We start from the raw sequence: 24,274 nt of genomic DNA on the forward strand, positions 1-24,274 counted from the left end.
AACAATGTTGCACTATGGAAGATCTGTTCTTTGTCCTTTCATGGCCTTAAATAGTACTTGTAAGTTTGCTGCGCTACGGTTACCTGCCTGTGAAAGGGGGATTCAAGCCATAAGCGAACAACCAAGGATGGTCTGTGGAACCATTGGAACCTGTTTGGTCTGGAGAGATTTCCTATATAGGATCCAGGGTGATTCATAAGGTGTGTTGACCCTTTTGGGTTGCATTCAGGAGGTGAGGGGGCAATCCTGCCATTTAAGGATATTGATTTATCATTTGCACTTGCACTGCAGCACCAGTTTGAAGATTGAAGCACTTTTTTTGCATACTTGCACCTGATTGGACATTTGTTCATATTTATGCGTTGGATTGTTTTTTTTTCTTCTTTCTTGTTATTGGCATTTCCCAATTTGGGATTTGGTTTTTAATTTTTCTCTTTATGTAGGTCCATGACTGGAACCTGTAGATTATATGCACCTTATATCACTGTTTGTGACACTTTCATGTAGACCCTTGAGGATCTACCACTTGTGTATATATATTTATTATTTATATTGTATTTACATTGGTTATATCTATTTATGTTTATTCCATTTTATGTAGCTCTACACCATATTTTAATACAATTTATTTGGTACACCTATGGGTAGAGGTTAGGGTGTCAGCTGCTTAGATATCATTTAGAGGTTTCCTATTAGTGCAGGGGGATTATTATTATTATTTAGCCCACTGTTCTCCAACTTCTTCATCAGCGCTTCCAGGACAGACCAGATGAATGTTGATTGGTCAGCATGATCACAGAGTGCCCCAAATTAAAAGGCGCTCTGGAATTCAAGCATGATTGAGAATCTAGTCTCGCCTTCTGCACTACAATATTGAGCATCATGGGTGGACTTAAAAGCCAAAAATGAAGTTAGGATAGCAAAACAGGATATGGTGAAGTTTTTGGCCAGGTAGCCTTGTTGAAATTTTTATTCCAGAGTGTCTTGTCATTCTGGGCACTCCACATGCTGAATAACTAAGGTGAGCTGACATGAAGGAACCATTTTTGCCCCTGATATGTGGTAATTATGACATTTTTGCTGCTTTGTCATTTCTTTAAAGTGATACTAAAGCTAAAAACATTTGCATTAACTGCTTTCCCACTGCCCTATAGTAGAACTATTGCTACAGGGTGGCAGGGCTGTGCAAAATCACGTATATATACGTGATTTGCATATCTGGTTAGTGGGCGCTTGTGCGCACGCTGACCTACCTGCGCCACCATTGGCGGCTAAGGATGTCTATCTCCAGGTCCCAGCCAGAGATTCCCCACTGGCACCCGGCGATCTCTGAGTAAAGCTGACAAGAGAGACCTGTGTGTAAACAATACAGATCTCTCCCTTGCGAGCAAGAACATGCTGCTCTGTATTTCTCTGCACATCACAGCAGAAAAATACACAGCAGCATGTTTCCCTAGTAAAACACACACAGCACATGACGTAAAACAGCACACAGTTAACCCTTTGATCGCCCTAGATGTTAACCCCTTCCTGCCCAGTTTCATTAGTACAGTGTTAGTGCTTTTTATTAGCACTAATCACTATATTAGTGTAATTGTGATGTCAGTGGCAGTTAGTCAGTTCCCCCCAGTGTCAGAATGCCCGCCACAGTCCCGTTACAAGTTGCTGATTGCTGCCATTACTAGTATAAAAAAACTAAAAACAAATTCCAGTATATATACTGCCATTTTTAGTCTCTATATCTTTCACATAATCCAATTAATTTACACGTATTGGGATTTTTTTTTAGCAAAGACATGAAGCAGAAAACATTTTGCCTAAATTGATAAAGAAATTAGATTTTTAACATTTTTTTACTGGATACATTTTATAGCAAAAAGTCAAAGATATAGGTTTTTTTCCAAAAATGTTTTTTTTTATAGCGCAAAAAATAAAAAACGGAGAGGTGATCGAATACCACCAAAAGAAAGCTCAATTTGTGGTAAAAAGGACATACATTTCATTTATGTATAGTTAAAGTAATGCAGCGCTGTAACGCAAAAAATGGCCTGGTCAGGAAGGGGGGTAAATCCTCAGGAGGGCAAGTGGTTAAGATAAAAAAAAAACATTTTATATATCTATGTCCTCTCCTTTTCCTGTGTGCAGGGTAAGAGAGGGGAGAAGAGAACCAGAGCTGTGCATGGCTTCATCTGTTCTCCCCTCTCTTCCTCTTCACACAGGAATTCTAATAGCAGCAGAAGCCATTGGCTCCTGCTACCGTCAATCAAATGCCATGAGGAGGAAGTGGGGGGCGGGGCTAGGTCCCGCTGTGTGTGTCTTTGGAGCGTGGCTCCATAGACACACAGCTCAGGAGCAAGCAGACACTGTGTTGCTATTGGGATACAAGAAGAAGAGGAGGAGGCAAGATCATTGGTGGGGGAGAAGGATTGGGACTGCTCTGTGCAATACCATTGCACAGAGCATGTGAGTATAACATGTTTGTTATTTTAATAAAATAAAAGTAGACTTTAGTAACACTTTAAAATGTAGCTTCACTTTTGTAGAGCTAAAACAAAATCTGTCCTCACCAAGTCAGGTGTATACATACTGTATTTAGTAAATGATATTGCATTGTCTTTTCCTGTGTTGTGTTGAAATTGACAGATTACAATCGTTTCCTACATCCTGAATGCTAAGTGGGTGGGTCTGTTTGCTACTGGCACATGATCAGTCTCATTGTTATAATGACAGAATAACTGCTGGGAAATTTAGTGAGACAGGCTCTGCAGCAGTTTCCATATCTGAGAACTTTTGTAACCCTGTAAGCTGTAGCTTCTACTATATTCAGCTAATCGACAGGCATCGGAGACTGGGTAATCATATTTGATAAGAGACAGAGCCAGAGATATCCAAAATTACATTCCTGGGGGACTTCTGTACAGACATAGTACACAGAATGTTCTAATGTCATTATTCTTGTGTTGGTTACAAAGCAGGAACAATTGAAGTTTGTTCTTTCTCACCTATATGTATTTTTTTCTGTTGTTGCATTGAACTGTATTAGGCTACAATTGTTCTGTAGTATGCTGACAGACAGTGGTGGTTTACATGCCACTTCAAATTTGGAATCTCCCTGTCCTCCCCGCCTGTTTGCATAGTTAGTCTGGCTGAAAAAATATAAAAGTCCATTCAGTTCAACCAAAAAAAAAAGTTATAATCCTATACCCACAGTTGATTCAGAGGAGGGCAAAAAACCCAGCAAAGCATGATCCAATTTGCTCCTGCAGTGAAAAAAATTCCTTCCTGGTCCCCTGAGAGGCAATTGGATATTCCCTGGATCAACTTTACCTATAAATGTTAGTATCCAGTTATATTCTGTGTATCTAAGAAAGAATCCAGGCCTTTTTTAAAGCAATCCACTGAGCTGGCCAGAACAAACTCTTGAGGGAGTCTGTTTTACATTTTCACAGCTCTCACTGTGAAGAAACCTTTCCGTATTTGGGGATTAAATCTCTTTTCCTCCAGATGTAAAGAAGGCCCCCTTGCCCTCTGTGATGACCTCAGGGTGAATAGCTCTACACCGAGTTCACTATATGAACCACTGATGTATTTATACATGTTGATCATATCCCCCCTTAATCTCCTCTTCTCAAGAGAGAATAAATTCAGTTCCTCTAATCTTTCCTCATAGCGGAGCTCCTCCATGCCTCCTATCAGTTTGGTTGCCCTTCTCTGTACTTTCTCCAGTTCCCCAATGTTCTTTTTGTGAATTGGTGCCCAAAACTGAACTGCATATTCCAGATGAGGTGATACTAATGATTTGTAAAGGGGTAATATGATATCTCTCTCTGGAGTCTATACCTCTTTTAATACAAGAGAGGATTTTGCTCGCTTTAGAAACTGCAGCTTGGCATTGCATGTCATTATTAAGCTTGTGATCTACCAGAACTCCCAGATCCTTCTCCACTATTGATTCCCCCAGTTGTACCCCCCGTAGTATGTTTAGTGTTAGTTAGTTCAGTCATAGCTAGACCCTGTTTCTCCCAAGTCCTTTCTTACCCTAGGTTCACACCTAAGTGTTTTCCACAGCGTTTTGCAGAAATGGACTACAGTCCATTTAACATGATTTCCTATGGGACAGGTTCACATCTCTTTTCACCCAGTGCATTTTTTTGGAAAGGGTCAGGGACTTTTTTAAACTCAAAAAGTTGCATTTTTGGTTCTATAGACTTCAATGGAAATGCTGCAGAAAAGCATGTAGTGCGTTTTTTTATGTGTTTTTGCCGCGTTTTTGATGCATTTTAAATCTGCCTAGCAACAAGGAAAAAAGCAAACCGCATCAAAAACACTGCAAAAATGCATGTGCAAAATGCAGTGAAGAAATGGATCAAACGCAGACTGCATAGGTGTGAACCTAGCCTCAGTTTGCATTAGTTCTTCATCAAGACAGGGCTTTTGAAACTCATTTGGGAGAATACAAGTGCTACTAGTTTTCTGGCACTACAACCCTTTAAAATGGCCTGTGTCACATTCAGAAATCCCTACCGCCCATTTCGTTAATTTGCGGACACGTGCAGCAGATACAGGTAGTTCTTAATAGCGCCACTTTTACAAAGTGGCCCAATGATTGCATCAGATTCAAAAATAATTACCTCCAGTTTGAAGATAACAAAACTGGAGGATATTAAGGACTACTCTAACTTGGCATACAGAGACAGGCAGTGCGCCTGTCCCTGTACGTAGTGTAGCAGAGCGGCATATTTGATGTGCTACTCTCTCCCTGTCATTGGTTGTTGAGGATGCTATCGGTTTCACAGCCAACGGCATTCTAGCAATCAATGATGTTGCAGTGGGCAGAGCCCAATGGGGAAGCTGAGACACTAGTTTCCCAACAGGTCCACTCTCAACTTTTAATTGACAGCATGTAGTGGGCGGATCCTATAACAAATAGGCTTTCAATCACAAGGGAAGTGGACCTTATGGAAAACTAGTGTCTGTGAACCCCCATCAGAATTAGCCCCCCCAAGGTATGGATTTTCCCTTTAAAGGCTTAAGCTGGTCATACATGGGTCAAATTCCGAAAGAATTTTCTTTCGAAAATCTTTTCTACAAATTTTCGTTTGAATTTTGCACCATTAGTGGACTACAGCAGTGGATGATTTTCAAGTGACCATCGAATTTGAGAGATCAGGCATGTTGAAAATTTTTTGAAAAACGAACGAATTTCTAATCAACGGTGGTAGAATCGTGCAAGAAATATAATCTAAAAAGAAATGAGCATGAGCTGTGACCTGGAAAAACTGAAAATTCTTGGCCATGAAAATTCTTTTCTGTAGCAACATGAGGTGAAATTGAAGGCTTGGTTGGTTGAATTTTGAAATCAATGGTGGCACCATCACATTACGGAATGCATACAATTTCTGATTTTCTAAAGAAAATTCATTTGGAATTCAACCCATGTCTGGTCTGCATAGGTTGACCTGTTTCAGAAAATACTCTATGCAGTCATGGGACCCCATTGGGTAAACATTAAACTGTGCAGCTTTGTAAAATGTTTTTAATTATATTGTCATACCTGTAGGCTATTTGGGCACTCCGGATTCATCCTGTAGTGGCTGTCTGTATTTTAGTCACTTAGCCGACTCAGATAACTGCTGACATAAAATAGGAGATTTACTAAAACTGGTTGACTCAGAATCTTTGGCACCTGTGCATGGTAGCCAATCAGCTTCTAACCTCAGCATGTTCAGTTAAGCTTCAGCAATAAAACCTGGAAGCTGATTGGTTTTTATGCAGAAGTGGACAAGATTCTGAGTCAATAAGGTTTAGTAAATAAACCCCAAAATCTCAGCCACATGGAGAGACATAAAATTCACTGTTTTCAATCAGTCCCCAAATTGGTACACTTGCATTGTGAGAAAGAAACAAGAAAACTCAACTACTGTGAAGACCTACTATGCATGATGTAGAGCCTGCATATATGAGTAGTAAAAATGCCAGACCCATGTGCAGATATAATAACAAATGATAAGAAAATGGGTTATTGGATGCGAAGGTGGAACTTCACTCTCTCAAACAACATTGACTATTTTGAATCTTTATGCTGCTAGCATTAGTAAATAGATAGGAAACTATATCAGATTTCCTTGTTTTAAACTGTTTTTTACATTTCTTTTGTCACATCCTGATTTCCATGACTTGGCAAATGATGTCATACATCCCAGTAGTCTTCAAAAGGGGAGGAGGGGCGTTCTCAGCTAAGCACTCCCTCTTGCCTGTGTGCCTGAACTAAGGGCAGATGGATTCCAGGAAGTAATTGCTACAAGAATCATCTACCCTTACTCAAGATGGTCACAGCCAGAAATTTTGTGTGTGTGTGTGTGTGTGTGTGTGTGTGTGGGGGGGGTATTTCCTAGTGATTTTTCAGCAAAATAAAGCATGGAGGCATGGGAGGATGGGGGAGTTTGCTTTGAATATAAAAAATGAATTAAATAGTGCTTTTGGTCTGTGGTGCTCATACAGTGTAGTTCCACTTTAACGGGAACTGATAATATTAATTAGACTTAGCTGAACATTTTCTCATATAGATATAATACAAAAAAACAAAAAGAGAAATAGTTCTCCTTTCAGAAAAAGTAACTCAGATGGTGTTTAATTTCTGCAGGTTGAAAGATGTTTGCAGCACTTTTCACTGTCCATTGGACAATTGGAGAAGGTGAGGGATTTGATGCTAGACAACATGGAGAGAGGACTGCAAGTAAAACCAGAAAGACCGTCAACTTTAAAAATGCTTCCTACATATGTCCGCTCAACTCCAAATGGCACAGGTATAGTATAATAATTTGTTTCCAAATACTTTGTTGCGAATATAAAAAAATAATATACTCTTCAGATTGCAATAAGAATGAGGTCCATGTGTCTCTAGTGCTCATTGAGAGCTGTCTGGCTTGCAAGCCAAAAAAGAATGTAGGCACTCCTCAGATTATTATGTGACAGTGTTTGTGCCTGGGGATTAGCTGCTTAGGCCTCAGCCCTTCATCCGTGCAGTAAGGGGTAAAGGTCATATGCTATACTATACCTTGAAATATTAGGAATTTCTGAGAGCTCCAATGGTTGAACACAGTGCTGGGAGAGCTTCAATGGACAGGGTATGGCCTAAGACGAGAACCTGTCATTTTTCCCTGAAATTGCCGCCAAATTGACAAACTCTTTTAAAATTTGCTAGCCAAACATGGTTTACTTCATTCATGGACAGTGATTTATCATTAGTTGTTCTTTAGAACATGCCCCTTAAAATATAATGAAACACAAGTGTGTAAGTAAAGAATATCCCAAATTTTGGTTTTAACTGGGGTGCCTTCAAAGATAGGGAGAAAAAAGAAAAAAAGAGACAGACGTGGCGGGAGAGTTCCTTATGGTTTAGTGGTTTATCAATATATTTGGATGAAATATAGAAAGATTAGGTCAAATGCAATGGTGTACTCACACACAGTATGAGAGGTTGCTGAGCTCCCTAATGGGGGATCAGACAACCTGGAGTGAAAGCCAGCAGTGAATATGACTGTCCCTGTGCAGAGAAAGGTCTCACTCAATGCTCGGTGGGTTGATACAGATGACACTACACTCTGGTGTGTTCAAAGCAAGAGGTCTTGAGAAGTGGATTCTTCATTGATTTGATAGTTATTGCTCACAGACTAATATAAAACAGCATCAATGCGTTTTGTGGTACTACACTGGCCACTTCCTCAGGATGGTGCATAAAACACCTTAACCACCTCCCAACCGCGCCATAGCTGAAAGATGGCTACATCGCGGTGGTATAATTCTGGGAGGGCTTTTATAGATATCTTCCCAGAAACTTTGCCTCCCTGTTTGCCCCCAGGGCATGTGTTGGGCACGGTCTGTGATCGCTGTGTCCTTGGGACACAGCTGATCACAGATCAAGGTAAAGGGCCAATCAAAGTGGCCCTTTACCATGTGATCAGTTGGGCCCAAGCACAGCTGATCCCATGTAAACAAATGCTGGGTATTGATGTCACTGTGTGAGGAAAGGATAGTCAATTTCCAGCAATCCTGTGACAGCACACATTTACACTGATAACCACGGCACTGATCATCAGTGCCCTGATTAACAGTGCAGCCCCATCAGTGCCCATCAGTGCAGCCTATTAGTGTCCATCAGAGCAACGTATCAGTACCCATCAGTGCCCATCAGTTCTGACTTATCAGTGCAACCTCATCAGTGCCCATCAGTGCAGCTTATCAGTGCCGCCTTGCCAATGCAGCCTCATCAGTGCCCATCAGTGCAGTGTCATCAGTGAAGAAAAATTGCTTATTTGCAAAATTTTATAACAGAAACTAAGAAAAACATTTTTTTTTATTTCACGTGTTTAGCAAAAATTAAAAACCCTAGGAAAGCTCAATCTGTCTAAAAAAAAAAGATAAAATATTCATATGGGTACACTGTTGCACAACTGTGCAACAGTCATTCAAAGTGTAATAGCGCTGAAAGCTAAAACTTGGCCTGGGCAGGAAGGGGGTAAAAGTGCCCCATAGTGCCCAGTATTGAAGTGGTCAAACAGCTATCTTTTGTGCTGTTTGTTAGTACTCACTAACAAACAGCAGGAGAGATAGATCACAGCTGTTTAAAGGGTTTTATTCACCATTCTGAGGAAGTGACCAGTGTAGTGCCACAAAGCACGTTGACTGTGTTTTATAGAATTTTGTGAGCAATACATATCGAACAGGGGCGGACTGACAACTCATGGGGCCCCCGGGCAATAGGGGATCATGGGGCCCCTGTGTCCTTGCCCAAACTCAAAAAAGCATATGAAAAAGGTACCAGGGGCATCTCATGGGGCCCCCTACTGACCCTGGGCCCTCGGGCAGTGCCCTAGTTTCCAAATAGTCAGTCTGCCCCTGATATTGAATCATCATAGAATCAACTTCTCAGCTTCTCCTTCACATTCAGCATTGACACCACTTTCACATTTTTTGGGGGCTCAAAGACCTCTTATTGCACTTTTTGGGTTGTTACTAAAACAGGTTTAGATGGGACTCTGGTAACAACCATGAATTTCCTGATTTGGGAGCAATTTTTCTCTCACTTCCTGTTTTGGCTATGGGACAGGACATGAAGGGAAATCTCCCCAAAAGGACATAAATAGCAAACAACTTTACTACTACTACTTTAACTGCTTTTCATGAGTGATTACCCATGGGCATATGCAGTCATTGGGATGCCAAACACAAGCATTGGCAACTGTTTTATCCTATGCTTGTTTGCGCAATCCTTTTTCTACATAGTGAGAATCATAATTTTGTTTTCAAGTGAAAAGTGTTTGTAATCTATGGTTTATATGTTATATTTAATGATATAATTAAGAGGTAATTGATCATAAAAAAATGTTAATAAACTGACAAACCTCATGCTGCAGGTGTGCTGTAGCATACCAGATGCTTTGAATTCTCTAGGATGAAAGCTAAGCTGTTTTCTTGAGTATAAAGTGAATTCGGGGCAAAGGCTGAAATGTACTGAACACTGGCTTGCCAGAAGCGCCCAAGATAAAGATATTCAAGGATCCTTGGAGGTTAATAACTGTAACATGAAAACAGTGAGATGTTTTTAAGATAATGCCTTGGTCAGGTCATCCTACCAAAGTCATTTGCTGTAGGTTAATGAAATTGCTAAGGTAGGTCATTGAGAGGACCAAGGCTATAGCTGTGTTTGTCTGAAATTGGAGGAAATGCTGACTTCCCAACAAGCTAATATTGCTAAACATCTCTTACAAATGAAATGTGTAAATGAATCGACCGTTATATGCAGGAGCCACGAAGACTAGAGACCTGGGACCAGAAAATCTTTTCTTCTGCCTGCTTATACTGTCCTGTTAGCTATAGTATTGAATGGCTCCATTTTTCAGATCTGGCAATAAACATATATGGAGCTGTGTAGTTATGACTTGGCTCAGGATGAGCAGACAGATCTACTTTATGTGTTTGATTAGCAAAACAGCAAGCAAAAAATATTGCCACAAAAGGATCGCTAAGCCTCATTTATTTTAACACATCCTTACAAAAAGAATCTGGTCACAAAGTAGCAAGGAATGTTCAAGAGGCTATTCAGTCTCCCCCTTATCAGCTTTCATGTGATACAAAATGAGTGGATTATAAAACACGCATAATGAATTAGATGACAGACACATAGAGCAACCAGTGTGACTACATATTTACAGTTATACTACAATTTATACTTTATGGTTTTTATAATTTTATTATAACATTGCAATCATTAGTTCTTTGTTTTCTCAAATTGTAAAAGTATTATGACAAGATGAATGTACAACTAGAACGTATTCTGCTCTTTCTTTTTCAGCTAGTGACTTTATCAGAAATTAAGTGCCAGTATGATGTCTGGAATAGTTTTGCTAAAATAAAATAAAAGAGAGATAATCGTAGAATGAACTGACTGCATTTAATGTGATCAAGAGCACTTCCCTCCCACTCAAATGCTGTTGGCTGCCCCAAAGTTGACTTTCTTGTCTCCATGGACTGCAGTGTTACCTTTAGCCTTTTCATTCTTTCCTCCAGAAAAGTAAAAACAAAAAAAAAAAAGAAAAGAGATGCAGTCACTACATTTAACCAGAGCATTTTTTGCTATTCAGCACTGTGCTACTTTAACTGGCAATTGCGCAGTCATGTAAAACTGTACCCCAATGAAATTTATATTGTTTTTTTCCACACAAATAGAGCTTTCTTTTGGAGGTAGTTGATCACCACTTTTTTTTTTATTTTTTATTATATAAATAGAAAAAAACAAAATTTGTGGAAAAAAAATGTTTTCTACTTTCTGTTATAAAACATGCAATTAAAAAAAATCTAATTTCTCCATAAATTTAGGCCAGAATGTATTCTGCTACATGTCTTTGGTAAAAAATAATCCCAATAAGTGTATATTAATTTATGTGATAGTTATAGCATTTACAAACTATGGTATATACAGTATACTGGAATTTACCCAGCTATACACGAACTGTAATGGCAGTAATCAGCAACACCTAGATTGTAAGCTCGAAAGAGCAGGGCCCTCGATCCCCTCATGTTTTGCATTGTATTGTTATTGTTCTGTCACATGTTCTGTCCCCCTTTGTAATGTACAGCGCTGAGCGAACTATTGGCGCTTTATAAATACTGTATAATAGAAATAGTGGGATTGTGATAGTGTGGTGTGCAATCTGGTGATAAGTGACACTGGCTGGGAGGGTCACTAACTGACACTGACATTGCTAGTGACACTACTGTACACTGACACTGCACTAATGACACTGGCTGGAAAGGGGCTAAGATCGGCTTGGATGTCACTCCACTTCCTCAAACTCAACCTTTCCAAAACTGAGCTCCTAGTATTCTCCCCTGCCCGTGCCCCCTCCACTGACTTCACCATAAATATCGATAACGCAATCATTAGTCCATCCCCACATGCCAGGGTACTAGGTGTAATCCTAGACTCCCATCTGTCCTTCCAGCCCCAGATCCAATCGTTGACAAAATCATGTAGACTTCACCTCCGCAACATCTCCAAGATATGTCCGTTCCTAACCCCGGAAACCACTAAGCAACTTATTCACTCCCTTGTCATATCACGCCTTGACTATTGTAACTCCCTCCTCATTGGCCTACCTCCTCGCAGGCTATCCCCTCTTCAGTCTATCATGAATGCTACTGCCAGACTCATCCACCTTACTAACCGTTCTGTATCAGCCACCCCTCTCTGCCAATCCCTCCACTGGCTCCCAGTTGCCCAACGGATAAAATTCAAAACACTAACTATGACATACAAAGCCATCCACAACACTGCCCAATTTACATATCCAATCGTATCTCTAAGTATCACCCAAACTGTACTTTTCGCTCCTCACAAGACCTCCTACTCTCTAGCTCCCTTATCTCCTCCTCCCATGCTCATCTCCAAGACTTCTCCAGGGCGTCACCCATCCTCTGGAACTCCCTACCCCAATCTATCAGACTATCACCTACTCTACTTACCTTTAGGCGATCACTGAAAACCTCTCTCTTCAGGGAAGCCTATCCCGCCCTCAGCTTATACTGGAATCCTCTACACTTCCAACTACTCCATCCCCCACAGTTTTGCCTATTGTACCACTCACCCCTCCCTCCTAGATTGTAAGCTCCAAGGAGCAGGGCCCTCAATTCCCTCTTGTATTGAACTGTATTGTTACTGTATTGTCTCCCACTGTAATGTAAAGCGCTGAGAAATCGTTGGCGCTATATAAATAATATAATAATCTAGAGGCAATCAAGTGGTTAACTGTGTGTCTAACAATGTGTGCTGCTTTTACTTTCTGGTCTGGCTGTTTTTTTTGTCAGTGCATTTCAGGGAGAAGAAACAGCCAGACCACTGTTCCCTGTACATAGAGTTCTGTCTTTTTGTAACTCATGCTGTATCCAATCCTGGAAGAAGGCTGTCATGTACATGTACATGATTGTGCCTGCACCTGCCACCCGATCACAGTATATTTACTGTGAGCAGTTAGCAGATGATTAAAGATTGATAAGCTGCAATATGTTGCGTTTTTGGTTTTAATACTGCTTAACTTTAGGCAGGTATAAAAGGCACCAATTAACACAGCTTGGTGCATATCAATCCATCATTATATTTAACGGTTTTATTTTTCAATGCAAGTAGTGTGAATACCTCAGTCTGACAGAGTGTGAGAGGAAGAGGCAGCACAAGGAGCAGATACATTCATGTGAAGAAGTATGCTGATAGATGGAGAAAGCAGAGTGACAGAGAGATGAGCTCATCACACTGCTGCTTCTTTTTCCACTGTCCAGTTACTGGCTGGGAGGGGTCCATGACAGCCTAAGCTCAGAAGTTGGTTGAATGATGCTGACTTTCTGCCTGTGGACATTTACTGACAGAAAAGTAGTATATGTGCAGCTCAGATTTTTGTTTTCTTTTAATGTATCATTCATTTGAATCTTGTTAGTTTGGCTGGAGTTTAATTTATTTACATATTTTTAACAAGCAGTAAATTTGCTTAAAAACAAGTAATCTTCACCTTGTTATCTGCATGTACTGTGAAGTAATTCATTCTTAAAGTGTTACTAAGCCCACAACAGTAAAATCAGTCTGTATATGCAGTAAAGCATGCTTGTTATACTCACTGTGGAACCTAAGGGGTTAATCCTCTGCATTGTGTAAAAATGATGTTTGATCCTTTTTTTATCTAATCCTCCCTTTCTTCCAGTGTCTCCCTCTTATCCCCTGATATAACATATTGTGTGGAGACACATGCTCAGTTTGGTGTGTATTGCTAGAGGGGCTTTTTTTTTGGGGGGGGGGAGAGTGCATGTGATCAGCACACAGCCAGTCAGCACTGTCCAGACAGAGGTCAGGGGTTCTACATCCTCCTAGAGAAAACTCCTCCTACAAGCTTTAACCAGTGCTCTACTAAACACTGATAGAAGTCACAAGACTGCTCTAACTGCTGATGAGAAAAGGTATTTAGCCATTTATATTTACTAAAACAATTGCATTTCCTTGTTCTGTGTACTGTTGGAGACCAGATATAGTGCATGCAGAGTCCTAGGTTTAAAAACACTTTAAAAATATTCAAAGATCACAACAAAGAATCTAAAGTTGGGATTCAGTGCGTTTCATAGAGAGATTTTAGTGCCTTAAAATGTCAAGTCCTGAGCTACTAGCCAGGCCTTAGAGTTACTCGCCACCAACAAACACACACAAAGAAAGACACCTGTACACACACACAGACATGTACACACGCACACACACACAGAAACATGTACACACATGCACAGAGACACATGTACACACACACACATACAGATACATGTATACACACACAGGCATGTAGAGACACGCATACACACAGATACATGTACATACACAGAAATACATACACACAGACACATGTACATACAGAAACAGACACATGTACATACAGAAACAGACACATGTACACACAGACACATGTACGTACATACACACAAACACACACACATGTACATGCACACACACACATGTACACACACAGACACATACATGTACATACACACAGACACATGTGCAATTGTACATGCATACACCGACACTCACAAACATACACATGCACACACACCACCACCCCCATAAAAAGTTGCAGTACTTCGTTGTTCACTCACAGAGCTGGGTACTGCACTCTAGGGGGAGGCAGACAGCACAGCACACACTCCTTCCTTTGCTTTCACTGCGCTCAGTCTGACGGCTCCCAGTGCCAATGACAGATCCGGCCTGAGTTCCAAGCCTGCTCAGCAAGATGGCCATGGGGAACACAATCGCCCCCACCATAATTTCCACCACCATTGGCGAGCAGGTGAGTGGAAATTTCAAGCCCTGCCTTATAGAATAGTACATAGAAATCTGTAGGAACACCCACACTGCTGAATCACAGGTATATATAACTGTACTCTTTCTCTCTGAAACACACACCAAGCTGCTGGATCATAGAATTGCAAACAATTTGTTTCATACTAGGTAAAGGAACAAATTAACTTTACAGCAGAAACCCTGAGAGCATGTAATTCATTTTTTCATACACGCCATCTGCCCTGGTAACGTGCCCCACCATATTTAAAGGTATCTGGTGTTTTTATAGGTTCCGTCGGGGGATTGGTGAGGCAAGTATTTACAGGGAAGAAAATATACCTAATGTTCCTAAAAGTGAACCTGTTTTCATGTACAACTTTACTTAAAGTGAACATGTAGCCAGGCTATTCAAACTAAAGTATTTACATTTTCTGAAGGAGCAGTAAAATATACTTTAAAAAAAAGAATCACAAACTGGCTGTTAAAAAAAATCATGAAATTATATTGTAGACCAACTGCATAGATATTAGACCAATTTGAAAAAAAGCAATTAAAGATGTTTCCTTTCCAGTTACATGGAATTTAATAGTGGAATGAGGGCAACTCCTTAATGTGTTTTGCAGCCTACCAATCTGCTTTTTCAAGAGACACAGGGAAATATATACGATAATAATACTACATTCAGTTATGCAGTAAACTAAACGAAGACCTAATCCCCAACATGAGGATGTATTTATATCCTGTATGTTTTTTAACAGTTAGATTGTGATTAATAAAACATATATTTTAGGATATACAGTATATATTTGATGAGGGTGTGTTGTTTTAGCATTCATACAGTTCTACTTTGTTATATAAGCTGCTGTTTCCGAATGTATGGTTGTGTATTTCCTACCAAAAACTCCATTATTTGATCATTCATTTTTTTTTCTCATGATGCTGCACTGAGATATTTCACCAGCTGACATTCTCAGAAGCACATAAACTGTACAGAGGACTGCTGCAGAACACAGTTGGCAGCAGCTTGGCCTTTTATAAAGAATTCATTTTCAATTGGAATATTCTCTGGAATATGTAAGCATATAGGCAACCAAAGGAAAAATACATTCTAAAGGCTTTATCATGAAGTGATGGTACAAGGTGGTTTAGTGCAGTTCATTTGCTGTATTTCCACCATCCAAAGATATGTCCCATTTATAAAGCACCTTCTGCATCTGCATTTCCCAAGACTCAAATCCAGTAACTTTTGTCATGTTTATGGCAATGGTATATTGCCACAACTGACCAGTTTAGAACATTTGCTGCTCTTGAATGATTGATTAATCAGCAATTTTATCAGTGATTCACCTTTGATTTTATACGGATACCTGCAATACTGTACATATTTGTCACATTGCACATAGAAACATTTTTTCAGGCATATGATGGCATTTAATCTTTCCCTCTGCCAAAAATGAATATTACAACTAATATCAATCTAGAGCAGTGGTCTACAAACATTTTCCCTCCAGCTGTTGAAGTACTACAAGTCCCATCAGACTTCTGCCTCTGGGAGTCTTGTCTGTGGCTGTCAGAGTCTTGCAAGGCCTCATGGGACTTGCAGTTCCTCAACACCTGGAGGGCCATAGTTTGGAGACCCCTGATCTAGAGGGTCAGGGGTGGCAAAAGAATGAGTGTGGTCAAAGTTAGGCATACAATGTGTTTAGATTCATTTTTTTTTTCTACAAACGTACAAACATGCTATTTTATGAACAATTTTAACATACCATTTAACTTTATGAACTGGAGAAGAGGATGATTTAGTAGCATAAACATTTTTAGGGACATGACCGTACCACATTCCCAGTCACAAGGTTAAACTCAAAATGCAAAAGATGCATTTTCAAGCATTCATATACACCTCAATGTCAGGTAAAAGTAGGAATACTTACAACCCAAACACATTAGAGCTTCTTTTAAGTGATTGTGCTACTCATAGCAACTTAATCATTCAAATTACAGTGTGGACTCCAGCTTCATGTTGGAAGGATTAAATATGGGCAGCTAAAGGGAACTTGAAGGACAAATAAAGTACCTAATCAAATGCGCATTGCAAAGGTGTGATTATCAGGTTAGTTTTCCAATTCTGCACACTGTTTTTCAATTCTCAGGTTACTCTTAACCCAAGGAGGTTGAGTTTGCCTTGCTTCTTCTGCCTCTAAGTTTCAGTATTTATCCATCACGGGATGTGCAGCCTCATTGACCATTGAGGCTATGGGGTGTGGTGGACAGTCTCTCCCCACAGGAAGGTAAATCACTTTGAGCATACCAGAGCACCCATTGTTCATTCAAATATAAAATGATAGTGCACTGTGTCTTTACGATGAACCAGGGGCGGACTGACAACTCATGGGGCCCCCGGGCAATAGGGGATCATGGGGCCCCTGTGTCCTTGCCCAAACTCAAAAAAGACTATGAAAAAGGTACCAGGGGCATCTCATGGGGCCCCCTACAGACCCTGGGCCCTCGGGCAGTGCCCGAGTTTCCAAATGATCAGTCTGCCCCTGCAATGAACCCATAGTTCATTGTATGGAATGATGAGTTGGGCAAAAGATCTGATGTGCAGGTACCTTTACCTGCCTGCTATGTATTTACAGTAACGGATTGGGTACTTTTAGGCCCTTTGCATGCAGAGTTATCTAGATGCTCTGCATTTAAGGATGAATGCCTGGAATGCAAAATACCTGCATTCTGGGTGTTTGTTCCTGAACACATAGGTCCCTAAAGGTACAGCATTCAGCCCTTTGCAGTGGCAGCCTCCCATAGACTTTAAGTGGCTGTAGGCAGCTAGGCTGGACACTGCACCTGTTTGTCCTGGAGGCACTAAAATCATAGGAGGGATGCACAGCAGTTAGATAGTCCAGTTTGCAAGGGGTATTAGATATACTTTAAGTTTGCTTTAAACAGACTATGTACTTCATTTGTAAATGAAAGTTGTGGATGACAAAAGGAAGAGTCGTATTTGGGTTCAAAAGAAAAAGTGTCCAATTTAAAATGAAAATAAAATGTGGACCATTACAATTTGTTTGTATTAAACAAAATATTACTCTTTTTATTAAAGTACTATTTTACTTACTGTGTTGTCAAGGTCCTACCTTTTCCCAGAGGTTATGCTGCTCCATGTGCTGGCATCCATCTTGGGTTTCTGCAGAGCATGGTGGGAGTCTTTTATGCCTTCAGGCCTCTGCTGTCCATCCCCCAGAGGGGTGTGGTTGATCAAATATAAGCCTGTTGTCCGCACGTGCTCTTTGCATTTGTGTCTTGTGTGTTAGTGTTGCTATAGCTCTGTTTCTACTCTCGTGGCTCTCCTGGAAACTGCCTTGGCTTTTGACTAGACTATTCTCTGCGTTATCCCTTTATCTGACCTCCCGTTGCTGAACCCGGCTTGTGACCTGTTATTCTTGTCTACCGTTCTGTACTGTCTGTCCCGTTGTTATCGACCCGGCCTGCCCGACTACGCTATTGTCTTATCTGGTTCCTACCAGCTATACGCCATTGGCGGCGGCCATTACCGCAGCTGGGGTGTCTCGGGGGCCGCGACCTAGTCCCTGGCTGCGTCAAGTCCATCCCCACCATCAGGGGCTCTGGTGAAGGGCAGCCTGGGACTTAGACTCCGTGCCCTGAGGGACTCCGGTCTGTGGGTGGTGGTTGTTGTCAGTCAGTGCGTGACCCTGCCATTAGGCCTGCCTGTCCAATCCACAGCTCCTGCCCTGACATGTGTAGATATATTTCAAATTGTTCAAGGCAACAACTACATTTCTCACTTTTGAAGAAATTGCATTTATGTAAAAATATAGCCATTTTTTAATTGAAAGGTCAGTTTTTTTTACTCCCCATTGGAAGGATTCAGTCTCTGTCTTGTCTTGGTGACCATTGCTAGCTAGACAAAATGTGACTGGAAATCCAAAATTTTATTGTAACTCAAGGTGAGGGTTAACCTTTGAATAGGAATTCTTGTTCTGTGACAACTGTATAAGAGGGGACTTCCTCTCTCACTTTCTGCTGTGTCTAGAGGACAGATGGGAGATCTCCCCAAAAAAGGACACAGACAGTAAAAAAAAATTATGGCGTTTTAAAAATTCCTTATTCTGTCTACAGCTTGAAAAAATGTCCTACTTGCACAAACAAAAAACATCTCGTCTGTCAGTTAAGACATGTCTAACAGATGGTACCACACAACTTTGCACCTTTTAAACTGTCGTAAAATTGAATGTTAACGTGAAATTGACAGGACATGTTCCACCTAACCGAACAGATTTTTAAACATGTTTTTTTGGACTCATATACTACTATACTTGCTTGGCTGACCAAAGCCAGTTGTTTGGTCTTATTACTCTCTGTAGAAATTCTGTATAATCTTAGGTCAGAAATGCTATCAAGATCTGTTGATATAATAAAAAAATGTAGCAGCATTTCTGTGTTTCTAGAATTTTTGTATTCCTGATTGGCTCAAAATTACATTGTTTCTGAGCAGGTTTAGACTTGTGTCTAGAAGATGTTAGAAAGATTGGTGTCAGAGATTTGCTTTGGGCCCTTGTGAGTTTCTGTGGTCTACTGAGCCTTGTGCAGCCTTGTTTTACCAATCTAGTAAAGTAAATTATCAGTCAATAATGTGTTGCATTCACTGACCTAGTGTGCTTGAGTTAGGTCAGGTACTTACGGTAATTGCAGACTGCAGTAATTTAAATGGCAGGGTAGCTATTTTTACTCGATCTAGCACTGATTGACAGTGCAAACATTACTGTAGTCAAATTTGATCCTCTGGTGTGTATATTTCCCATGACCATTTGGCAACTGTTCTTGTTGCTCATAGCATCTTTACTAAACTGGCATAATTAAAAGGTGAATCTTGATGAAAGAAGCCTAAGAATATTTCCTCTTTCAGACAATTTAATTAATAAGGCTTACTCTCATACTGTCTTAGATATAACATATATCAGCATACTTTACAGGGAAAATAGGGGTAGCCTAAATAATTTATAATTCACATCTCTGTTGGTGCAACCAAGCAAGCTTCAGAATATCATCAAAGTGTATCGATGATGTATGCATGCATCCACAAGGTCCACCATTAAATACACATAACAAGGCTTAAAAACATAAATAAAAATGATTTCTTACACTGGAACTCATTCTGCTGCAGACCTTTGGATAAATAGGACATACCTATTTATGTGACATAAAATACCCAACATTGGTCAAATTAAGTAATACATTAAAACAGGCCCTCTGTGTTAAGGCCACCAAACCATACCCCCTACTCCCAACTTCATAACATTCTGCTTGCAATAGAAGCAAACAGTTGTAATATGTATGTGCATTTACAGTTGCAAGAAAAAGTATGTGAACCCCTTGGGATTACGTGGAGTTTTGCATGAATTGGGCATAAAATGTGCTTTGAACGTCATCTAAGTCACCACAATAGAAGAACACAGTCTGCTGAACATAATACTACACAAACATTAGATGTTGCCATGGTTTAATTGCACATACCATGTAAATATTCACAGTGCAGGGAGGAAAATGTATGTGAGGCCCTAGCTTAATGACTTCTCCCAGAGCTAATTGGAGCCAGGAGTGAGCCAACCTTGACTCCAATCAGTGTGATGATATTGGATGTGTTGCTGACAGCTGTTCTGCCCTTAAAAAACACACACCTGTTTTGGGTTTGCTGGTTTCAAGAAGCACTGTCTGATGTGAACCATGCCTCGCAGAAAAGAGCTCTCAGAAGACCTACGATCAAGAATTGTTGACTTGCATGAAGCTGGAAAGGGTTACAAAAGTATCTCCAAAAGCCTTGATGTTCATGTGTCCACAGTAAGACAGACTGTCTACAAATGGAGAAAGTTTAGCACTGTTGCTACTCTCCCTAGGTGTGGTCGTCCTGTAAAAATGACTGCAAGAGCACAGCGCAGAATGCTGCATGAGGTAAAGAAGAATCCCAGAGTGTCAGCTAAAGACCTACAGAAATCTCTGGCACATGCTAACATTTTTGTTGACACATCTACAATAAGGAAAACATTAAACAAGAATGGAGTACATGGGAGGACACCACGGAGGAAGCCATTGCTGTCCAAAAAGAATATTGCAGCACTTTTGAAGTTTGCAAAAGAGCACCTGGATGTTCCACAGCACTACTGGCAAAATATACTGTGGACAGATGAAACCAAGATTGAGTTGTTTGGGAAGAACACACAACGCTATGTGTGGAGAAAAAAAAGGCACAGCACACCAACATCAAAACCTCATCCCCACTGTAAAACATGGCGGAGGGAGCATCATGGTTTGGGGCTGCTTTGCTACCTCGCCTCAGGGCCTGGACGGATTGTTGTCATTGATGGGAAAATGAATTCCAGAGTTTATCAAGACATTTTGCAGGAAAACGTACGACCATCTGTCCACCAACTGAAGCTCCGCAGAGGATGGGTGATGCAACAGGACAATGACCCAAAGCATACAAGTAATCCAACAAAACAATGGCTGCAACAGCACAGAATACACCTTCTGGAGTGGCCCAGTCAGAGTCCTGACCTCAACCCGATTGAAATGCTGTGGCATGACCTTAAGAGAGCGATTCACACCAGACATCCCAAGAATATTGCTACACTGAAACAGTTTTGTGAAGAGGCGTGGTCCATAATTACTCCAGATCATTGTGCAGGTCTGATCTGCACTACAGGAAACGTTTGGTTGAGGTTATTGCTGCCAAAGGAGGTTCAACCAATTATTAAGTCCAAAAGTTCACATACTTTTTCCTCCCTGCACTGTGAATGTTTACATGTTATGTGCAATTAAACCATGGCAACATCTAATGTTTGTGTAGTATTATGTTCAGCAGACTGTTCTTCTATTGTTGTGACTTAGATGACGTTCAGAGCACATTTTATGCCCAATTCATGCAAAACTCCACGTAATCCCAAGGGGTTCACATACTTTTTCTTGCAACTGTATATGGTCTGCAAGAGCAACAACTGGAAGACACCCCTATTGGCAGAAGGAAACAATTAGTGGAACTATCATAGTGGTGTAAGAACCACAATGTCACACATAAATGTTGGATGGCTGGGCCAATGAACTTCTGCAAAAAGAAAATGGAACATCTAATCCTTTGCGGGGAACTGTAAGTTGAGGGAGCCTCCAGGTGCTATACACTTGTCAACTCTGTCATGAGCCTTTGCCTCAAAACCTGGTTCTTCCAAGATTTCGACATTTACAATTCAACTATCAGTTGGTCCCATTCATGTGCCTAGGTTTTCCTGAAAGTGGCCACTTGAAGATGGTGATCACTGTGGAACACATACAAAGATAAAGGTTTCTGTTGCTATGCTGGACATTTCAGCAAAAATCGTAAAGTAGACAGGAGTCAGAAAGGCAGAAACAGAGCTGTCTATAGAGGCTTTTCTTCAAAGCTAGAGAAGCTGAGCCTCTAGAGACAAGAGAACAACTGAATCCTCCAGGCACATAGAGGAGACTTTTCGCCTTTATAAAGTTAATACCAGCCACCATGTGGTGCCTGTTCTTTGGTAGGACTTTTAGTTTTTTAAACGTTAGAAAGGTTGACAGATGACTGACTACAAATAACATCTCTCTTGGTAGATCTGCCATTTAGCATCAGTTGTGCTGTGTGGTCAACTGTGCAACAATATTGTAAAAGTATCCTGTAGTTTGTACTCTTGGAAAATGTATCATTTCCTCCCATCTCTTTCTTTGCTCCTGTGCTCAGCCATGCAGTCATAAAGTCCTAAAGCAAACTATCATTTAAACTTTTTTTTATATAACACACAGGAAAAATGAACTCAACTTTTGCATTACATTTCTTACCCATATTGAAGCAAATCAAAGGTTTGGTCAAAAGAAGAACAAAATATTTTACATTTCTTAGCAAAGGTTGGACATTTCTTATGTCAGTAACAGTTCTGCCTTCTGTAGCAAAGGGCTACCTTGTGGCATGAACCATGGTTTTGATTCATTTTTAAGATTCTAAGGCTGCATTCACACTATCCCCTCCTGAGACTGACAATGCTGCTATACAAAGGTGTTGGCTTTACTACTTCATGCAGAATGTAGACACCCTAAGGCTGGCCATACACTATACAATTTTCTTGAGATTGTTGGTTTAGATTTACCAAAAACCATATAATAGAAGATCAAACCTAAACACTTTCAATTGTATCCAAATAGGCAGGCCCTTGTACTACATAATTGAAGGTAAATCTAAAGGAAATTGAGCAGAAATTGGACAGAAAATTGTAAGAAAATTGTATAGTGTATGGCCAGCCTAAGACAGGAGGTGTGCTACTAATTGAACCACCAGGTGAAACAATGGAAAAAATCTATAGCAATAATACCTATGGCTATTAGCATCAGGGCAGGGAGTAGGGGTGGGCAGAAGGGGCGACTGCACTGGGCGCAGTGGTACCGTGTAAGAGGGGCGCCCCGTGAAGAGTTCCTGCCACTAAAATCTGACAGGTTCACGCTGTGTTCCAGATTTTTCCTCCTGTCACTGCCACGCTCCTCGATTGGACTGAACAGGGTTTGCTTTCCTGCCCCCTACCCATATTCTTTCCTGGGAGGAGATGGGGCAGGTAAGCAAACCTGTCCGATGTGACAGTCCCAATCAAGGAGCACCGGCAGTAACAGGAGGAAAAACCTGGAGGGGAGAGAAAGCATAGCACGCTACTGCAATCTCTATTGTGGATCTCCACGGGCGCTATCCCATACCCCTGTACCTCTCCCTGCCAGCTACCTGTTAAAAGCAGATTCCCCCAGGCTCCTCCTGAACTGTGAGGTATCAAGAAGAGGAGGAGCCATGGGAGGGAGAAAATCCCACAGATATCTACAGCAGCATTGTATGTGTGGTCTGTGTGTGGGGAAGGGGGAATTGAACTGGGTACACAACTGGAGGGGGGTGGGGCAGAGTAGCATATATTTGTGCTGGAGATGATGGTATTTGTGCTAGGAGGGGGCGGGAGAAGTGGATAAGTGATGGAGGGGTTTAAGGGGGGTATGTGGTAGGAGGGGGCACCGGGGGGGATTTGTGCTGGAAGAGGGGTAGAGGGGGAAATTTGCTAGGAGAGGGGGATTGATGAAGAGGATTTATGCAGGGAGGAGGAATTTGGGGGGTGACGGGGGGCAAGATTTGTTTTAGGAAAAAAAAAATAGAAACTTTTTTTTTGGGAGGGGGGATTTGTGCTGTGGGGAGATTGGGAGGGGGAGCTAGGAGGGGAGATTTGTGCTGGGAGGTGTTGTTTTGGGGGGAGGGTCATGCTAGGGCTGATTTGGGAGGGGAGCATTTGTGCTAAGAGGCGAAACTTTGGGGAGGGGGGGTTGGACTTGTGTTAGGAAGGGTGATTTAAGGGTCAGGATTTGTGATAGTAGGGATGATGGGGGGGGGGGAAATATGTGCTAGGATAGGAGGGTAGATTGGAGAAATTTGTGCTGGAAGAGGGGAAGGGGGGACTTGTGCTGAAAGGAAAGATAAGGGGAGATTTGTTCTGGGAGGGGGAATTCTGGGGATGGGGGTAAGGTTTGCTCTAGGAGGGGACATTTGTGGGGGAGAGGATTTGTGTCGGGGGTGAGTTGGGGGGGGATTTATTCTAGTAGGGATGTTTATGCAGGGTTGGGGATTGCAAAGAGGAGGTGGAATTTGTACTGGGGAGAAAGGGAATTTATGTTTAGGAGAATTTGGCTCTCAAAGTGAATTTATGCTTGAGGGGTAAGTGTGAAGATTAGTGCTCAATTTTATTTTGGGGGGGTGGTAATATTTGCTGTCACACAATGTCCATACAATTAGAGGGAGTCGCTGTTTGGCATCTTTGCCCTTGGCACTAGATGGCCTTGTCCAGAACTGTTTAGCATTGTTACAGC

The 24,274-nt window shown here is 41.1% G+C and overlaps 1 protein-coding gene across 1 annotated transcript in view; it reads left to right on the forward strand.

Annotated features, from left to right (window-relative positions):
- The window catches only part of LOC149437757 (hexokinase-4-like), an 82,730-nt gene that overhangs the window by 40,212 nt on the left and 18,244 nt on the right, over nt 1-24,274 (forward strand). The window contains exon 2 of the mRNA XM_089660662.1: nt 6,644-6,806. Within this exon, the coding sequence (XP_089516788.1) occupies nt 6,644-6,806 (163 nt within the window). The remainder of the gene's footprint in view (nt 1-6,643; nt 6,807-24,274) is intronic.

The sequence above is a fragment of the Staurois parvus genome, unplaced genomic scaffold, assembly GCF_062004578.1.
Source record: "Staurois parvus isolate SC_StPar_1 unplaced genomic scaffold, SC_StPar_1.0 ptg001258l, whole genome shotgun sequence".
Lineage (NCBI taxonomy): Eukaryota > Metazoa > Chordata > Amphibia > Anura > Ranidae > Staurois > Staurois parvus.